Source organism: Hyperolius riggenbachi, chromosome 10 (assembly GCF_040937935.1).
Source record: "Hyperolius riggenbachi isolate aHypRig1 chromosome 10, aHypRig1.pri, whole genome shotgun sequence".
Lineage (NCBI taxonomy): Eukaryota > Metazoa > Chordata > Amphibia > Anura > Hyperoliidae > Hyperolius > Hyperolius riggenbachi.
The window spans coordinates 255,324,744-255,344,660 of NC_090655.1; the positions used below are offsets into that span (position 1 = coordinate 255,324,744).

The window sequence follows — 19,917 nt, forward strand, 5'->3', positions numbered from 1 at the left end:
TCGCAGCTAGGCAAAGTTCAAAAAATATCTTCTGTATACTCAGATTGCTGCTATTGTTATCATGATCTTTCATAAAGATCCTGGGAACATTTGTAACCCACAAAGGAAGTACCGTGGACCGCAAACAAAATATTTGGGATTGAATCCTGAATTGCTGCTTCAGCATTTATGTTGCGCTTCTGTCCAGATGGACTGAAGGCACCTGAGCTGCAGCCATTAAAGCACGCTCAGTAGGCAGTAGCAGTTCCAAAGAACCTCGCCCAAGGACTCCTTACCGAACAGGTGTAGAGTTTCTGAACAGGAAGAGCCAAGGTATAAATCCCGGTCCCCAGTGTCAGAGGTAGAGCCCTTAACCACCACAATAGCTACCGCCACTTTTAGAATCTTTATGAAAAGCAAACTTGCCATCAGCATAACTTATGCATAAACCTTGCATACCTTTATATGAAAAACAGTGTTGCAATTCAAATGTGTATGTGCAGAATCCCTGCACCTAAGTAAAACACACCTCTGCTAATAGCTTGACTCCTGTGCATATTCCCTGCACAAAATTATTTTCTGAAAGCACACCTGCTATCAGAGTCATCTGAAAGGAGCACTTGCTACTGCGAATAGAAATGTGTATAATTATTACACACCATTGATATCTGAAAATTAGCATTGCAAACTGAAGGATTCTGTGCATATTTTTTTCCTGTAAATTCTGCATTGCATTCAGAACCCTGTATCTAGACTATGTGCCAATCCCTGCACATAACTACTATCTGAAATGCACCATTGTCATCAGAATATCCATGTGCCAACCCTTGCACACCATTCCTATTTGAAATGCATCATTGCATATCCATGTGCCAATTCTTGCACAAAAACTTATCTGAAATGCACCCTTGCATTCAGAATATCCATGTGACAATCCCTTGCACACAATTCTTACCTGAAATGCATAATAGTAATCAGAAAATCCATGTGCCAATCCTTGCACACAATTCTTATCTGAAATGCATAATTACAATCAGAACATACATGTGAAAATCCTTGCACACAATTATCTGAAATGCATAATTGCAATCAGAATATCCATGTGCTAATCCTTGCACACAATTCTTATCTGAAATGCATAATTACAATCAGAACATACATGTGAAAATCCTTGCACACAATTATCTGAAATGCATAATTGCAATCAGAATATCCATGTGCTAATCCTTGCACACAATTCTTATCTGAAATGCATAATTGCAATCAGAATATCCATGTGCCAATCCTTGCACACAATTATCTGAAATGCATAATTGCAATCAGAATATCCATGTGCCAATCCTTGCACACAATTATCTGAAATGCATAATTGCAATCAGAATATCCATGTGCCAATCCTTGCACACAGTTATCTGAAATGCATAATTGCAATCAGAATATCCATGTGCCAATCCTTGCACATAATTATCTGAAATGCATAATTGCAATCAGACTATCCATGTGCCACTGCCAATCCTTGCACATAGCCTCCATAACAGGTCAACAATGAGTCTTTGCACATAATTTATATGTGAAAAAGTGGCACTGCATTCAGAATCTGTAAAGCACACCTGCTAACAGATAAACTATGCATGCATATAATTATCTGAAAATGTATGCACACAAATCATTTTTTCAGGTAGCCTGTCACCACCGTTAGCACCCTTCTTAGATTTCTTGGTGCTTTTAGTTGGTTTCTGCCAAGACAACTTATAATACAGGCCCCAAACAGTGCATTACTAACATTGTTTAAACAACCATTTGTCACAAGAATTAGTAACACTGCGCCTTACCGCTGGGCGAGATCCCGTCTGCTCAGGGTTACCAGCTGAAGGCGACTCCTGCGTCTGTATGACGGGTTCCATAGTCTGCATCATAGCCCCCAAGAGACTGCAGGGTCTGTGCGAGGCGTGCTGCAGTGCATGCAACTAAACCGCACTACACTTCTTCCGGGATGGCTCTTATCCCCGCCTGCACGCGCCGTTCCGTACGCCTGACATTGACGCATTCAAATTCTTTACGCGTCATCTAACGCATGCATCACATCAGGCGCCTACCCGAAAGTAGCGAGAAGGTACTGCGGCAAGAGCCAGGAGAGCGGCGAATAGAGAAAAATTCCACCGAATCCTCTCCACTCCAAACTGAGCACAGGTGCAACTGCCCGTATTACTCATTTCTAGGTCGCACCACCGCGCTGACCTAAACCACTCTCCAAAAAAAAATGAAAAATAAAGAATACATGTAGATACTGCAGGTGCCAACAGGCTCCCCCACAGCAGGAACATCCAAGTTGCTTCCGTGAAGAGTCTGGGAAACAAACAAAAAAAACTGTGGGAGATTGTGAGGAGGTGGTATTTATACTGCATCAATTAATTATTTTAATTCTCTTAAGGCGTTTCCGATTTGGGAGGGGAGACTGACACAATCTCAGGAGGGGCCGTCCTGGAGGACGAAGGGAGGAAGTACTTTGGACCACTGAGCAACAGTCCAGTGCGGTTTCTCTGTTGCCCAGGTCAGGCGCTTGTGCCGCTGTTTCTGGTTCAAAAGTAGCTTGACCTGGGGAATGCGGCACCTGTAGCCCATCTCCTGCACATGCCTATACATGGTGGCTCTGGATGTTTCTACTACAGACTCAGTCCACTGCTTCCGCAGGTCCTCCAAGGTCTGGAATTGGTCCTTCTCCACAATCTTCCTCAGGGTCCGGTCACCTCTTTTCGTTGTGCAGCGTTTTCTGCCACACTTTTTCCTTCCCACAGACTTCCCACTGAGGTGACTTGATACAGCACTCTGGGAACAGCCTATTCGTCCAGAAATTTCTTTCTGTGTCTTACCCTCTTGCTTGAGGGTGTCAATGATGGCCTTCTGGACAGCAGTCAGGTCGGCAGTCTTACCCATGATTGCGGTTTTGAGTAATGAAGCAGGCTGGGAGTTTTTAAAAGCTTCAGGAATCTTTTGCAGGTGTTTAGAGTTAATTAGTTGATTCAGATGATTAGGTTAATAACTCGTTTAGAGAACCTTTTCCTGATATGCTAATTATTTGAGATAGGAATTTTGGGTTTTCATGAGCTGTATGCCAAAATCATCAATATTAAAACAATAAAAGGCTTGAACTACTTCGGTTGTGTGTAATGAATCTAAAATATATGAAAGTCTAATGTTTATCAGTACATTACAGAAAATAATGAACTTTATCACAATATGCTAATTTTTTGAGAAGGACCTGTAAGTAGCATATCATTTGCACCATCTCAGAGTTATTGGCATGTCCCTGACCATCGCTAGTTATCAGCCTGACAGAGAACTGCAGGAGGTTGTGATCATTACAGATGGCCAATCTCATAACTTTGCATCCAAATTTTCTATATCTTGGAATTTGGACAATGAAATGAATTTCCTAAGAAATGTGATTAGCTGCATACAATTTGCATGACATTTACAGTACAGTTATTTGCACCTCATTGACCTCCCTACACAAAGCATTGGCCACACATTGAAAAGCAGTAAATTGTAGAGCTTGATGAGACAATGGAAGCAATGTGTTACTCCTGTGACAACAGACCTATATGTAGTTATAGCAAGAGATCTGTGTTATGTTTGTAGAGCAATGTGGTGTCACTTACACATTCTTATTACCATTGTATCCTCCTGTCACTCATATGCCCCTTGTAATGCACCTCTATCTCTCTTGTTCCCATTTGTGCAAATAAGGTTATTGTGATATTACACAATATAAATTATAGGAGCTGGGACGTGGAGGATTTATCCATTTATGTCATGGAGACCCCAAACCTCTAAGGGCCCGTTTCCACTAGGTGCGGTGCGATGCGGCTACATAGCCGCATCGCACCGCAGGTGTCCTGAAACACATGCACGGCAATGGAAGAGTTTCCATTGCGTGCATGCTGTGTGGAGCGGTGCAGCGCGATGCGAGAATCTGCAGAATTCTGCAGATTATCGCACAGCCGCAGCCACGTCCCATCTCCTCAATACACTTCCGCATCGGGAGATGCGGAAGAGACGCGGGCGGCAGCGGGAGTGATGCGTTGTGGCTAGACAGCTGCATCACATCACTTTAGTAGTGGAAACCCGCCCTGATACTTCTGTAGCTGGATACATACACATACATATATACAGTATACACAGTATAGTCATATCTCTCCTCCCAGCCTTCTGTCCAATGAGGAACCAAATTGCTGCACACTGCAGCTCCTATTGGACAGATCAGTGGGGGCGGGGAAAGGGTGTGACTAGAAATCACTGCCCCCTCCTCCCCAAAAAAACTTGGGAAACCCTCGTCCACGTTTTTAACAAACCTGACATGACCTGATTTTTGTTTTATTAATGAATTAGTAATTCTCCATAGAGTTGTGCTTCCTCTTCCTCCTTCAGTGCCCCCCCCCCCCCCCCCCTTAAAGAAAACCCGTATTTTGTGTAATCATGTCACACAGGTTCTGCCATAAGAAGCTCTTAGGCTGGTCACATTTTAGTTGGAACATACATTTGTCTTCTCAAAACAGAAGGTATTTGTGACTATTCAGGTTGGAGTAAGAATGTGATGTCTCCTACAATGCATCACTACTGAATATGCAAATAATCCCTGAAAGCTAAACATACCTCCAGAACTGCTGGAATGCAATGATGTGTCAGCTTGTTTCAGCTTTTAGGGGAAAAAAAAGATTTGCATATTCAGCAGTGGTGCATTGTGGGAAACATCATATGCTCACTCCAACCTGAATAATGCCAAATACTTTCTGTTTTGATTAGGCAAATTTCTGTTTAGCATAGCATTCTTGTAAGAGAGGTTTTGGTCTTTTTTAGCCCCTTAATGTGACCTGGAGTAACAGGAGGACAGTCACAGCGGATGTGATGTACCATGTGCTGTGACTTTCCATTGTTGTCATGGCTACCTATGTCACGTCTGATTTCTGTCACTGGACAGGTCAATGGACACAGCATACATCTCCAAATTAGTGTTGGATGAACTTTTTTTTTTTGCAAATGTTTACAAACCGAAAGTTCACGAGAAACCCACTGACTAATGGCAGGTGGACTTCAAAAACCATCAGGGCATATTTGCAGCCACACTTTCTTTTAAAAGGTGTCAAAACTGTCCAATGTTCAATGGAAAATTTTCTCTATAATGTGTATTTTACACAAAGGTGTTTTTTTAACCTCCCCAGCGTTCAATTTCCCCAGAATTTCTGTGCAAACAGTGATAAAATTTATTTTTAAAACTTTTTTTTCCTGTAACTTGCCAAAATGTGTCAAGCAAGGGTCTAGTATACAGTGCAGGAGAGTATTGATGTGTATGCATGTTTAAACTGTTCACAGCATGTTTTTTTGAATGGACATTTCTGTCCATACCGCTAGGGAGGTTAAATGTGTAAAAATGAAAAATTGCATTTGGTTTCTATATTTTTTAAATCAAGTTCTTTGTAATGGCCACTGTGTTTACCTGCCTAAAAATTGTTATTTGCAGCAACTGTAGCAGAGGCTTTAAAATATTTGGCATATTCCTGTAACTGCGGTCACAAAATCTGCTGCTTGTGCAGTGTGGGCCTAACACTGCACTACAAGCTCCACAGTGATGGGAAACTCTTTGTGTGACAATGTCAGGTGACAACATTTTTACAGTACAATACAGCCACCCAATCATTTTATTTTATCACAGTGACAGGCTGTAACAGTGATGCAGCCACACACTACACTATACTAAACAGGTGGTGTATATAAGCTACACACCACAAACAACAACAACAAATAACAGCAGGATCATCCCTCAAAAGGACTTTTGGAGTCCCTAGTTGGTGAACTGCAAGGAGCAGAACACCTATGGTAGCAGCTCCTCAGCATTGGATCACACAGAACACTGTCAGCAAGCTATCTCTCTGTTCCTCAATCAGCAGCACAGCTCTCCCTACACTGACTCCAGTCTGACTGTAAAATGGCTGCCAGGTTTGTTTCTTTTATGGGGTGTGTGGCTTGTATGGTAAAAATGGGGACAGGCAAAAATGGCGCATAGCGCCAATAGTGTCAGAATGGCGCTGGCGCTGCACTTGAAACGATATTTATCGTTTTATATGTTAATATTTTTTTTTGCAGTGATCGGGCTGGAGAGGCAGTGGGCTGGCAGCGGGGGTCGGGCTGGAGAGGCAGCAGGGTCAGGGTGGAGAGGCAGCGGGCTGGCAGCGGGGGTCGGGCTGGAGAGACAGCGGGGTGGAGGGAGGATTACGCAGCATGTGTATACATTACCTCGTCCCGGCCGGCGATCGCTCCTTCACTTCATAGCTTGCACGAGTCCTGCATCCGGCCAATCACCATGTGGCTTCAGTTTCCGCATGGTGATTGGCTGGATGCAGGACTCGTGCAAGCTATGAAGTGAAGGAGCGATCGCCGGCCGGGAAGAGGTAAAGTATACACATGCTGCGTAATCCTCCCTCCACCCCGCTGTCTCTCCATCCTGACCTCGCTGCCAGCCCACTGCCTCTCCATCCTGACCTCGCTGCCAGCCCGCTGTCTCTCCATCCTGACCTCGCTGCCAGCCCACTGCCTTTCCATCCTGACCTCGCTGCCAGCCCGCTGTCTCTCCATCCTGACCTCGCTGCCAGCCCGCTGTCTCTCCAGCCCGACCTCCGCTGCCAGCCCGACCCCCTCTGCTAGCTCCCTGCATTGTTCAATGGCACCCCATTCTGCTGTTTTATAAAACGCTATTTACCATTTTAATGTATTTACATTAAAACGGTAAATAGCGTTTTATAATCGGCAGAACGGTGCGCCATTATTTCCTCCGCGCCATTTTTTACTGTTTGCGGTAAAAATGCTTAATTGGCTGTTCTGTCCCACCTGACTTGAGGGTGAAGGGTCAAAATACGGCTACATGTTAAAGTATGGGGGCAAATGTGAACTTCCCATAAGCTTTGCGGTAAATACAAAGGGCAAATGTGTGCTGTGAATTGTGGGGACAGGGCACTAAAGCAAGCCTGACATACCGAAGTGATGAGAGGAGTCAGGGCACTAAAGGAAGTCTGAAATACCAAGGTGATGGGAGGAGTCAGGCTGTGGGGGCAGGGCACTAAAGCAAGCCTGACATACCAAGGTGATGGGAGGAGTCAGGCAGTGGGTGCAGGGCACTAAAGCAAGCCTGACATACTGAGGTGATGGGAGGAGTCAGGCAGTGGGGTCGGGGCTCCTGACAGCAGTTTCACGCTGGTGGATGCTTTTTCCGGGGCTGTATCGCTGTAGAGTCATACTTCCGGGCTTTTAAACCCAGCGCTGCATACTCACAGGTGGATGATCACGATACTCCACTTCTGGTCTAAGGCCGTGCATCTCATGTGTCAGACACACAGGGGGAGTTGAGATGCAGGGAATATCCCATATATAGCCTCCCTGGTTGTAGATAATGGACACACAGCAGGGCAGTTGCTGCACGTTCTACCAGGCAGGTACAATAGTACCACACCTTTATTACCTATTTTACCAATATTATTAGCTTATTATTATTTATCCATTCCTGCATAAGTTTGCAGCCTGAATGCAGAGCGCTATAGCACACCAGGGCACTACGCTGATCAGGAAGTAACTAGATTCTTTAGCCCCAAGTAGATGCACACATAAATCAGAGCCCAATTAGTGCCAACATATTCAGCGACAGCACAATGTCACTTTCAGCTCCCACTGACAGCTTTAAGGGCAGGTCTTTTTATAACACTCCTTTGCATTGCAGAGTGGTTTAATAGTGTGGGTGGAAACTTTTATGATTATTATTATCTTGTAATTTTTAATATTTTTTTTGTGATTTTTTTGTTTTATTATTACTTTCGACTTAACCATTTAAGGATGACAATAGTTGAAATCTATGCCCTGTTTTGATGCTGTTGCAGCTGCCAGGGAGTAGATTTGAACTCACTGCTGCGCGTACTCGTCGCTCTCACCAATCACGTCACTACCTCCCCGCCGCAGCTCACTCGCCCAGCCGTCTCTATGAAGGCAGAGCCCTGTGAGCAGGTCAAGAGCGATTTCAGTGGCTCCTGATCCTGTCTATCAATGTAAGCAACTCCCATTGGCTTACCAGATGTCAGGAACCAATAAAAGCAGCACCTGACCGGCTCACAGGACATCATAGAAACAGTGGTTGTGGCGGGTATTATGAGGATTCATCGCTATTCCGCGTTTCTGGTACCAGCGGTCTTTGGTCCTTAAGGGGGTAGAGACCGCTGGTACTTAAGTGGTTCATTGATTATTTGATGGTTTTATGATCAATTTCTGCTTACTCATCTTATTCAGTTATTTATATGTTGGTATGCTATTGGTTGGCCCGCCCGTCGTGTCTGCCTGCCCAGCCCCCTTGCTTGCATTGGCCCCAGGGTGGGGGCAGAAGGGACCGTGCGCTGCAGACGGATTAAGCGGCAGCTGGCACATAGCCGCCGCGTCATGGACACTGGTACACGCCTCCTGAAGAAGCCGGCAGAAGCGATCGAGGACGCCGTCCTCCTCCATGACGGCGTCTGTGCTGCCCTCCAGCCTTCCCTAACCCCAGGATCCATCTCCTCCTCTGAGCCTCAGCCACCAAGAGACAGTAAGAGCCCGGTGGGCAACTTGATCTCCCAGGCAACTTGCACTCTCTATACAGCACCTGCTCATATTCCTCTGAACTTTGCTGCACAGCTGGGTGTTACACTCGGAGCTTAGCTTGCTTGCTCCATGCAGAGAACATGTTTATGCATGTGGTTATGCTTCACTGAATCAGCTGCTAATATATGAACTCTGATATGCTGCAGCTGATGTTGCTAATCTTGCTTTACACAATGATGAGAGCTTTCTGAGCATTTATGCTGCTGGTCAACTTGCCCCACCATATATTTGAAGGGACTGGTACTGTGAATTTGCTGAGTATGCCTTATAGGCGGTGTTTAAGTGAATCATTCGCAATTTCTTCTTCAAGTACATCCAATTCATGTTACTGCAATTGAGACCGGTGGAGATTGTGTGATGTTTGCATTACTACTGACTGAGGAGTTGAGGCTCAGCAATACTTGGTATTGCCACAGCTTGGCTTTGGAGTTCTAGTGCTATTTGTGGATCTTTTCATCCCCCTGCATGTGTCAGGCTGGGTTGTTTGATGTTAGGCTGAGCAGCCTCAGTATAGAGCCATGTGCACATGACAATTAACCATTTAGGTGGGATTATTGGGTACTGATTCAGGGGGCAGCTGGGTTTGGGGGTGGCGGGAGATGGGACAGGTTGCTGTCATGTGTTTTATGTGAATTTCTTTTGCAAGTGTTAAATAAAGTTTTGTATTTTTATATCAAACACATTTGTATTCAATCAGGCCACACCCCTCCCATATTTCATCTCAAAAGTTTCTTTGTTATTTATATGTATTTATTCATATGTTTTAAGTAAATCGCCAGTCACTCTCAATTGCTTTTATACCTGTAAGTGTGGACAGGGCATCCAGAGTTTTTGTATTACATTACGCTAACTTCCTCCTTTGCACTCTGGCATCTCCCCGCCCCTTATGCTAAGTAGTCTGAGACAGAGTACATAGCCTGTGCCCCACGGATGCTACGTAGTAGTAGTGATGTAACAGCACTGACGTGCAGCAGACACGCCCCCTGCTTCTCCCGCACCTCCCGGAGCCACACACCAGAGACACCATCGCAGTCCCAGGTCCCGGCCAGACCCTGGGGTGGATGCAGCAGACGTGGGCAGCCCTGGACACGCCCCCTGCTTCTCCCGCACCTCCCGGAGCCACACGCCAGAGAGACACCATCGCAATCCCAGGTCCCGGCCAGACACTGGGATGGACGCAGCAGACGTGGGCGGTTCTGGACACGTGTGTTTCTTTTGAAACCCATGTAAGTGCAACCTACTGTGCAACTTATGAATAAAGAGGATTAATCCACTATAGGAGCGCTTTCTTATCTCTCCCCTCTTTTGGTTGCTAAGCAACCACAGATCACACGAAGGTGGCTGAACAATGACATATGGGCATCAGCGCTGGAACTAATTAGCAGAAATGTAACATTTTATTAGTTCAATCAGCGTTGCTGACACTAGCAAAAGGCCACTGCTAAAGTCTCAGAGGAAAAGAGGGAAGCCCAGTGTGAGAATAAAGAGACCTTTCTATTCCTCGGGGTGTCTGTACTGCTATTGTTAGCAAGCCGTCACCATATATATTCATGAATGATAGTTATAGATGGCAATGAGCTCATAGCATAACCCCATATATAGCCAGTCTGTGAGAAGTGACAGTTATAACAGCAATACAGATACACATTATTCTATATTTACTGCTGATTACTCACCTGTTCTGCCCTCTGTAACAGTGTCCTCCTCTTTACTTGTCCTCATCATGTCACCCTCCCCCATAGACTGCTGATCACTCCTCACATACGTCTCTTCTTCTTCCTCTTTACCTGTCCTCATCATGTCACCCTCCTCCATAGACTGCTGATCACTCCTCACATATGTCTCTTCTTCCTCTTTACTTGTTCCCATCATGTCACCCTCCTCCATAGACTGCTGATCACTCCTCACATACGTCTCTTCTTCCTCTTTAATTGTCCTCATGGCACCCTCCTCCAGAGACTGCTGATCACTCCTCTCATACGTCTCTCCTTCTTCCTCTTTAGTTGTCCTCATGTCACCCTTTGCAGACTGCCGATCACTCCTCACATACGTCTCTTCTTCCTCTTTAATTGTCCCCATCATGTCACCCTCCTCCACAGACTGCTGATCATTACTCACATATGTCTCTTCTTCCTCTTTAATTGTCTTCATCATGTCACCCTCCCCCAGGGACTGTTGATCACTCCTCACATATGTCTCTTCTTCCTCTTTACTTGTCCGCATCATGTCACCCTCCTCCATATACTGCTGATCACTCCTCACATTTATCTCTTCTCCTTCCTCTTTAACCACAGCACTTCCATGTATAAGTCCTCCACCCTAAGTGCACAAAGTGAGAGATAATGTAAAATGTGAACACAGATAATAGCATACACAGGAAGAAAGAATGTGTCATGGTTTGGAGTCTCTGGGGACCCTCAGCCCCACCTACCTGATAATAGTGGGGGATGGCGTGATCTTCCTGTTGACAATCCTGGGGATAAAGAGGACCTGTACATCTCTCTGGTGGGTTACTGGATCCATCTGTAGGAAACACACACACTGACTGAATACACGTGAAACTCGAAAAATTAAAATTTTATGCAAAATTCCATTTATTTCAGTTATTCAACTTAAAAGGTGAAACTAATATATCAAATAGACTCTTTACATGCAAAGCAATAGATTTCAAGCCTTTATTTGTTATAATGTTGATGATTTTGGCTTACAGCTCATGAAAGCCCTAAAATCAAGATCTCAAACCATTAGAATATTGTGAAAATGTTAATATCCTAGGCTCAGAGTGTCAGACTCTAATCAGCTAATTAATCCAAACTAATCCAAAACACCTGCAAAGGTTTCCTATTTCCTATATTAGTTTATTCTTTTAATTTAAATTACTGATATAAATGGACTTTCACCTGTACATTGTCTCCATGTGTTTATAAAATTATGGAGGGGATCTAGGTCTGCACTCTTCTGTAAAAGACATGAAAGTCTCCTCTTACCTGGTGATGTGAGGGGCGGCTGATTCTCCTTCATGGGGTTATTGTAGAGGTCCCTGTGTCCTTCTATATACTGACACTCCTCCATGGAGAAACAGACAGTAACACCCTGACCCCTTTTAGGAACCTGACACATACAATGATACAGTTAACACCCAGACATACCCCTTGCTGTTACCGGTTAATATCCCATAATTCCCAGCACCACTCACCTCTCCTGTCAGCAGCTCCATCATCTTCCTGGTGATTTCCAGAATCTTCTGCTTGTTGTGTCTCTCAGATATCAGGGGTTGAGGTGGGGGCACCGTGATGGTCACATGATCACCAGACTTTACTGGAGGAAAACTCTGTATAAAAAGATCAACTATAATGTCACATGACCTCCCAAAATCCTCCTCACCTCCCCAGTCAGCTGTGCGCAGGAATGAGACAGTATAAGGCAGCTCCCCAACCCAAGTCAAATACACAAAGAAGACAAGACAAATAACATTTATATCATACTTTTCTCCTGGCAGATTTAAACGCCAGAGCTGCAGCCACTAGGACACATTTTATAGGCAGTAGCAGTGTTAGGGAGTCTAGCCCAAGGTCTCCTACTGAATAGGTACTGGCTTACTGAAGAGGGAGGGCTGAGATTCAAACCCAGGTCTCCTGTGTGAGAGGCAGAGTCCTTAACCAGTACACTATCCAGCCACGGTATAGGCTGGATAGAGGGGAAGCCCGCTCCTCAGTATAGATAGCAAGATGAGCCCCCAGTATTAGGCAGCCTCCCTCCCCAGTTTACAAAGCCAGATCAGCACTCAGTATTAGGCGGCCCCCCTCCCCAAGTTATATAACCAGATAAGCTCCCAGTATTAGGCAGCCCCTCCCCAGTATAAATAGTCAGATGAGCCCCCAGTATTAGGTGGCCTCCCTCCCCAGTTTACAAAGCCTGATAAGCACCCAGTATTAGACGCCCCCCTCTCCAAGTTATATAACTAGATGAGCCCGCCGTATTAGGCAGCCCCCTCCCCAGTTTAGATAGCCAGATGAGCCCCCAGTATTAGGCAGCCCCCTCCCTAGTATAGATAGCCAGATGAGCCCACAGTATTAGGCAGCCCCCTCCCCAGTATAGATAGCCAGATGAGCCCCCAGTATTAGGCAGCCTCCCTCCCCAGTTTACAAAGCCAGATCAGCACTCAGTATTAGGCGGCCCCCCTCCCCAAGTTATATAACCAGATGAGCTCCCAGTATTAGATGCCCCCCTCCCCAAGTTATATAACCAGATGAGCCCCCAGTATTAGGCAGCCCCTCCCCAGTATAAATAGTCAGATGAGCCCCCAGTATTAGGTGGCCTCCCTCCCCAGTTTACAAAGCCTGATAAGCACCCAGTATTAGACGCCCCCCTCTCCAAGTTATATAACTAGATGAGCCCGCAGTATTAGGCAGCCCCCTCCCCAGTTTAGATAGCCAGATGAGCCCCCAGTATTAGGCAGCCCCCTCCCTAGTATAGATAGCCAGATGAGCCCCCAGTATTAGACAGCCTGCATCCCCAGTATAGATAGCCAGATGAGCCCCCAGTATTAGGCAGCCCCCTCCCTAGTATAGATAGCCAGATGAGCCCCCAGTATTAGACAGCCTGCATCCCCAGTATAGATAGCCAGATGAGCCCCCAGTATTAGACAGCCCCCTCCCCAGTATAGATAACCAGATCAGCACCCAGTATTGGGCAGCCCCCCTCCCCAGGTTGTTTCAGATGTGCCCCCAGTATTACAGTTAGGTCCATATTTGGACAGACAACTTCTTTCTAGTTATGGTTTTGTACAGAACCACAATGAATTGTAAATGGAACAACTCTGATGCAGTTGAAGTGCAAACTTTCAGCTTTAACTCAGTGGAGTGAACAAAATGATTGCATAAAACTGAGGGAACTAAAGCATTTTTAAAACACAATACCTTCATTCCAGCGGCTCAGAAGTAATTGGACAAAATTAAATAACCGACATAAAATGTTAATTTCTAATACTTGATTGAAAACCCTTTGTTGGCAATGACAGCCTGAAGCACTGACCTCATGGACATCGCCAGATGCTGGGCTTCCTCCTTCTTAATGCTCTGCTAGGAATTCACTGCAGCAGCTTTCAGTTGCTGTTTGTTTGTGGGCCTTTCTGTCTGAGGCCCTTTCACACTGTGGCGGTGCCGCAAATTGCCACACTGCTGTCGCAGTGTAATGAAAACCTATGAGGAAAATCACATTACCTGCGCCGTGGTAAGTCCTCAATGTGAAGCAGTTTCAAAACTACGTTACCGTGCATACCTGTGTCATTCTGCGTTGGACCGGAAATCATGTAATTCTATGGCGACGTGTGTCAGTGTGAATACCCGCCGCAGGTTTTACACATCCCGTATGTGGGGAGGCGTATTTTTTGCAATACACTTCCGTGCACATGATCGCTTGGCTGGCAGGAAGTGCTTGGCCAGATGCCAGATGGGGAATACCGCATAGTAACCCGAAGGCCTATTTCTGGAGGTGCAGTACAGCTGCCTCACTGCCAATATGCAGTGTGAAAGGGGCCTCGAGTTTAGTCTTCAACAAGTGAAATGCATGTTCAATTTTCAAGTTAAGATCAGGTGACTGACTTGGCCATCCAAGAATTTTCCACTTCTTTGCTTTAATAATCTCCTGGGTTGCTTTGGCTGTATGTTTTTGGTCATTGTCCTTCTGTACCATGAAAGACTCTCAATCAATTGGATGACCTGGATGTCCAGGCCTTTTTGCATTGCTGAGTTCACCAGTGCTTACATCTCAGGATGTACCAAACTGTAGATTTTGCTACTCAGAAAAAATACATCTAAGAAATTGCTACAATATTATATTATGGCTTGTAATTAACAGTTTTAGGCAGTGTTTACAAACAAACTAACCAGCTTCTAATAGGCTCAGCTAAGCATAGTGTGTGAGTATGCAGGGGGCCTGCAGAGGGTGTGTATCGCTTCTACCAATCACAAGCAGCCCTGCACATTCCACACAATCAAAGCCTTAAGGCTCATACACACGTCAGATAAAAGTCTTTGGAAAATGAAAGATCACAGACCAATTTTACCCCCTTTCATGTAGTATGAGAGCCATACTCTACACAGTCTATTCTATGGAGCCGAACTCCCCATCAGCTAAAATTTTTTGCAAGATGCTGCACACAAAGACCTCTGTGCACATGCAACAGATCAGTATCTGCAAAAGATCTGTTCCTGCAAAAGATCCATTCCTGCAAAACGCATTCATAGTGTATGATATCTGCAGACCTCATACACACCTTCTTTAACGGACAATTATCTGTAGATCAGATCCACCAGGTTGGATCTTCAGATCGGCAGATAATTGGCTGATCTGCAGATGAATGTCCATTAAACAAGGTGTGTATGGGATCTGCAGATATCATAGACTATGAATGCATTTTGCAGGAATGGATCTTTTGCAGGAACAGATCTTTTGCAGATACTGATCTGTTGAATGTGTACAGCATCTTTGTGTGCAGCATCTTGCAAAGATTTCTGTCTGATGGGGAGTGCAGCTCCATAGAATAGACTGTGTAGAGTATGGCTCTCATACTACATGAAAGGGGGTAAAATTGGTCTGTGATCTTTCATTTTCCAAAGACTTTTATCTGACGTGTGTACCCACCTTAAGCCCGACAAACAGGACAGAGGAAAGATACATTGATTTATTACAGAGACAGTGTAATTAGGAAGAGCTGCAGTAAGCCCCAGCACATTAGAACAGGCATAGGAACTCATAGGATAGAAGAACTGAATAGAAGGCTGAAAAAATTGTTACAGAGTCTCTTTAAGGACCGGGCTATTTTTGCTGATCCGTGCTGCCTGAGCTCTCCAGCCCACAGCTCAGATCAGGATAGCGGCAGGGTGATCAGACTCCCCCCCCCCCCCCCCCCCTTTTTTTCCCCACTAGGGGGAAGTCCTGCTGGGGGGGTCTGATTGGCGCCGCTCTGTGTGGCTGAATGGGGGGGGGGAGGGGACTTTGATTTTGCAGCTTAAGGATTACTTCTTTTACCTGCATGGAGAGCTCCTTTGACCGCATGTTGTCTGATCACAGCAAAATCTTCCACATGCAAGCACCACACCGCATACCTACTCCAGGCCTTTTATTTGCTTAATTCATAATCACATAATGACGAACTTGCCCACACCTGCCTACAAAATAGCTTTTGAGTCAATTGTCCAAATACTTTTGAGCCCCATAAAACAACTGTAGGGAGGCTGGGATTTTTTGTAATCCTTTTGTGCAATACCAGTTGCTTAGCTGTCTTGCTGATCCTCTGTCTTGTAAGCCCCATCTATACCATAACATTTTTTTGTGTGATTTGATTTATCGATTCGATTTGATCCAATCCGACATGTCCGAACAGGATTTAATTCGATCATGTGGTCGAATGTCATTGCAAAACAATGGCAAATCGATCACAGTACCAATCGAATCGAATTCAAATCGGACATGTCGGATTAAATCAAATCGCACAAAAAAATTGTATGGTGTAGATGGGGCTAAATACTTTTAGCCATAGACCCTGAACAAGCATGCTGCAGATCAGCTGTTTCCAACATTAATGTCGGAACTGACAAGATTAGCTGCAAGCTTGTTTCTGGTGTTATTCAGACACTACTGTATCCAAATAGATCAGCAGGGCTGCCAGGCAATTGGTATTGCTTAGGGGGAATTAATATGGCAGCCTCTATATAACTCTCACTACAGTTGTCCTTTAAATGAAGGGATTGTGTTAAAAAAATTCTATAGTTACCTGACGCTTACATCCTATTGGTTTGTTCACCCCACTGAAATAAAGCTGAAAGTCGGCACTTAACTGCATCGGCGTTGTTTCATTTAACCACTTAAGGACCGGGCTATTTTTTGCTGATCCGTGCTGCCTGAGCTCTCCAGCCCACAGCACAGATCAGGATAGCGGCAGGGCGATCAGACTCCTCCCCCCCTTTTTTCCCCACTAGGGGGATGTCCTGCTGGGGGGGGTCTGATTTCCGCCGCTCTGTGTGGCTGAGCGGGGGGGGGGGGGGGGGGGACACTCCTCAAAGCCCTCCTCCGCAGCGATTCCCAGCCTCCCTCTCTTTCCCTCCCTCCCCTCCTTCCCATGGGCGGTACAGGACGGCGATGCATCCTGTACCGCCTCTGATAGGCTTCAGCCTATCAGATGCTGGCGATCCCCGGCCAATCAGAGGCCGGGGATCGCCGATCTCCTTTACGGCGCTGCTGCGCAGCAGTGCCGTGCGACGTAAACACCGGGGATTTGTTACCCGCGTGTTTACATTTAGCCTGCGAGCTGTGATCGGAGGCTCGCAGGCTGTCCACGGAGACACCCTCCGTGAACTGACATGGAGCGGCCATTTCCATGTAAAACCACTTACGACCTGCTGCCACCTATCGGCGTTAGGTGGTCGTTAAGTGGTTAATATTCATTGTGTTAATGTACAGAACCAAAATTAGAAAGTTTTCTCTGACCAAATATTTATGTACAAAACTGTAGGTAGCCCCCTCCCCAAGATAGAGAACCCCCCAGTATTAGGTTGTGCCCCTTCCAAAGTTAGACAGCCAGATAACCCCCAGTATATGGCAGCTCCAACTTGTAGAAAAAAGTGGCTTGGCACATCCAGGCTTAAACTACAATTTATTACTTCATCAGGACAACAAGCCCCCCTAGAGACCCCCCTTATATACCTTATACTTGCTAGAAGGTCGACAAACGCAGACGCCGAAGAATGCTTAAGACAACTCTCTGATAGACCCACATACACACGATTACCTGGGAACCCCACTTTACATTACCAACAGGAATGGAAAGAACTACTAGCTAGGGCCGTGACTGATGGAACTTTGGACAGGAAAGTGGGCAATGAACTTTATCACCAATATCCCAGAAGCCCAGTCTGGTACTCTATACCAAAAATACATAAGTCTCTGGAGAAACCACCTGGGAGGCCAATAGTGTCTGCTATTGGCTCCTTGACTGAATCTCTTTCACAATATTTGGACTTTAAATTAAGGCCTCTTTTAAAATCCATTCTCTCTTATGTAGGGGACACTTTAGAGGTTCTTAATATTTTGAATGGCAACTATCATATTGCTTGGGGCAGTCAAAGTGAATTTCTACAGTTTATGGAATACAGTATTCTCCCCAGAGCCTTTCAGCAGGGCGGAGCACTCACCTGAAATTGTCTCCCCGCCCGGCTGTCATTTGCCCTGGTCTGCAGCAGAATGACATTTCTCCCCTTGCTTCATTACAGCGAGCAGCGGCTGTGTCTATGCAGATGGGGCCGCTGTCACTCAGGGACGCTATCTCCTCCCTTTTCTCCAGCTCCTGTCAATAGTGTGGAGGGGCGGGGAAATCTCTATGACGTTAGAAGCAGTGGGGGAGATGAAGTTTAGAGAGGACGCGCTGCTCTGATCACTGGATTGTTTGCTTCTCCTCCCCATTATCAAGTACGTTTGAAATTCGTTACAGGCAGCCAGCACAGGAGCAGGGAGCTGAAGTTTACAGCTATTAGCAGCTGTTGGACACCTAATAGCAGCTACAGAAGTATTCTGCTTCCGTTCCTGTACTCGACTCTAACTACACTGTGCAGTACAGGGTCCAGGAAGCTGTGATGAAGATGCAGCTGCTGTGAAGAAAGTTTGCCCTCTCCCCCATCTGTAACAAGTTGCCTGCATTGCACCTCACAGTCCTCTCCACACTTCTCCTCTGTGCTATGAGCTGTTCAGCATGTCTTCTTGTGTGTCATTACAAAGACACCAAAGATAATAGCATTCCAAGTCATATGTTTATGGAGCCCTGGACAGCAGTGTGCACACTATGCAGTCATCAAAAGGTAAAACAAACAAGTATGCTCTGCCTCTTGTTTCACTGCACATGGCTGCTGAATGTTCTGTTAACTTTAGCTCTGCATTTTCACAATTACCCACATCCTCCCCTCCAGCACATCTGAAAAAAGTAAGGGTTGGTGGAAATCATGAACATAAATTAGAAAGGGTCCATGTGTTTGCGTTTGTATGAATGAGGGCAAGAGGTGATATAAACATGGGGGGGGGGGGGGGGGACAAGGCTGCTTCTATGCCTTGGGCCCAGTTTAGTCTTAATCCGGCTCTGGGCACAAGGGTACAACCTAAAGGATCAATTAAGTAGAAGTGAATTTGTAAGCACTCAATTTAAAGATGGGCTCTGGGGAGGGGGTACCTACTGGAAATTTCAGATGTGGCGGTTGCTCCTGTTGTAAATGTCACAGGACCCCTAGTGGCCGGAACGCAAATTGCCTTCCAATCGGTTTCAGCACACAGACCATGCAAGCTGTGGTCGCAGGTGGGGCGCAGAAACTGCTGTAATTTGGGCAGCAGACCGACTAGAAGGGAGCCTGTGAGTTACGGTAATTACAAATTACACACTATTTCAGGGTATAACTGCCACCACCTCTCTTACCATGAGACAGAGGAACTCACTGACTGGCTGAGCCTAGACCTGCAAGAAAAAATGGTTAAACACACTCTATTCTGTCTAGCTAGCAACAATAGTAGCGTCTCTTCAGAAGCTAGAGTTCAGTTTGTGCGGCTGAATAGCAGGTGTAGCTGAACGGATAAAATGACTTTTTATAAAGTCTTTATTATACGTGCAATATAAATAATGAATATATACAGAAAATCGTTAAAATCAACAATTATAGAGACATTAGTAGCACAGTATGAAAAGACAAGGATAAAATACTTAGGTTCGTGGAAAGATGTCCTTTCTGGGAAAATCATAAGTTTTTTTTGGTTTCAGTTCAGTTAGCAAAGTCCAAACAAACCAGGTGCCAGCATGTCCTCAAGCTGGCAGGGATATAATCAGGATGATGTTCAGAGTGGAGGACACTGACTTTGGCTCCTCTGCCATTTTTATGCCCCTGATCCAGTAGGAGGGAGTGAGGGCGGGAGCCACACACCCCCTTAGAATATGAGAGGAGTCCTCCCCTTGTCCTGGAGACCAGAAATCATATTTAACCATATATGGGCTCTATCTCACAGAACCATACAGGTCAGGGCAGATTTACTAACATTTTCAGGTCCATCCCGATTTACCCAGCACTCTGATACCAAACATGAAGGGTGGGACTCCTGTGGTATCATCAGGGCACTTTTGAACTGCCTAACTGGCAATCTTTACCTCAGAATGTTCTGAAACTTTCTCAGAACCAGCGCCCGACACAGCCCGGCACTCGCTGAGTTTGGAGGGCTAGGCAGCCTTGTAAC

The 19,917-nt window shown here is 45.6% G+C and overlaps 1 protein-coding gene across 1 annotated transcript in view; it reads right to left on the reverse strand.

Annotated features, from left to right (window-relative positions):
• The window catches only part of LOC137535333 (zinc finger protein 585A-like), a 250,135-nt gene that overhangs the window by 192,692 nt on the left and 37,526 nt on the right, over positions 1-19,917 (reverse strand). The window contains exons 3-6 of the mRNA XM_068257163.1: positions 11,849-11,983; positions 11,640-11,763; positions 11,084-11,175; positions 10,329-10,971 (exon numbers count right to left, since the gene is read on the reverse strand). Coding sequence (XP_068113264.1) covers positions 10,329-10,971; positions 11,084-11,175; positions 11,640-11,763; positions 11,849-11,983 — 994 coding nt within the window. The remainder of the gene's footprint in view (positions 1-10,328; positions 10,972-11,083; positions 11,176-11,639; positions 11,764-11,848; positions 11,984-19,917) is intronic.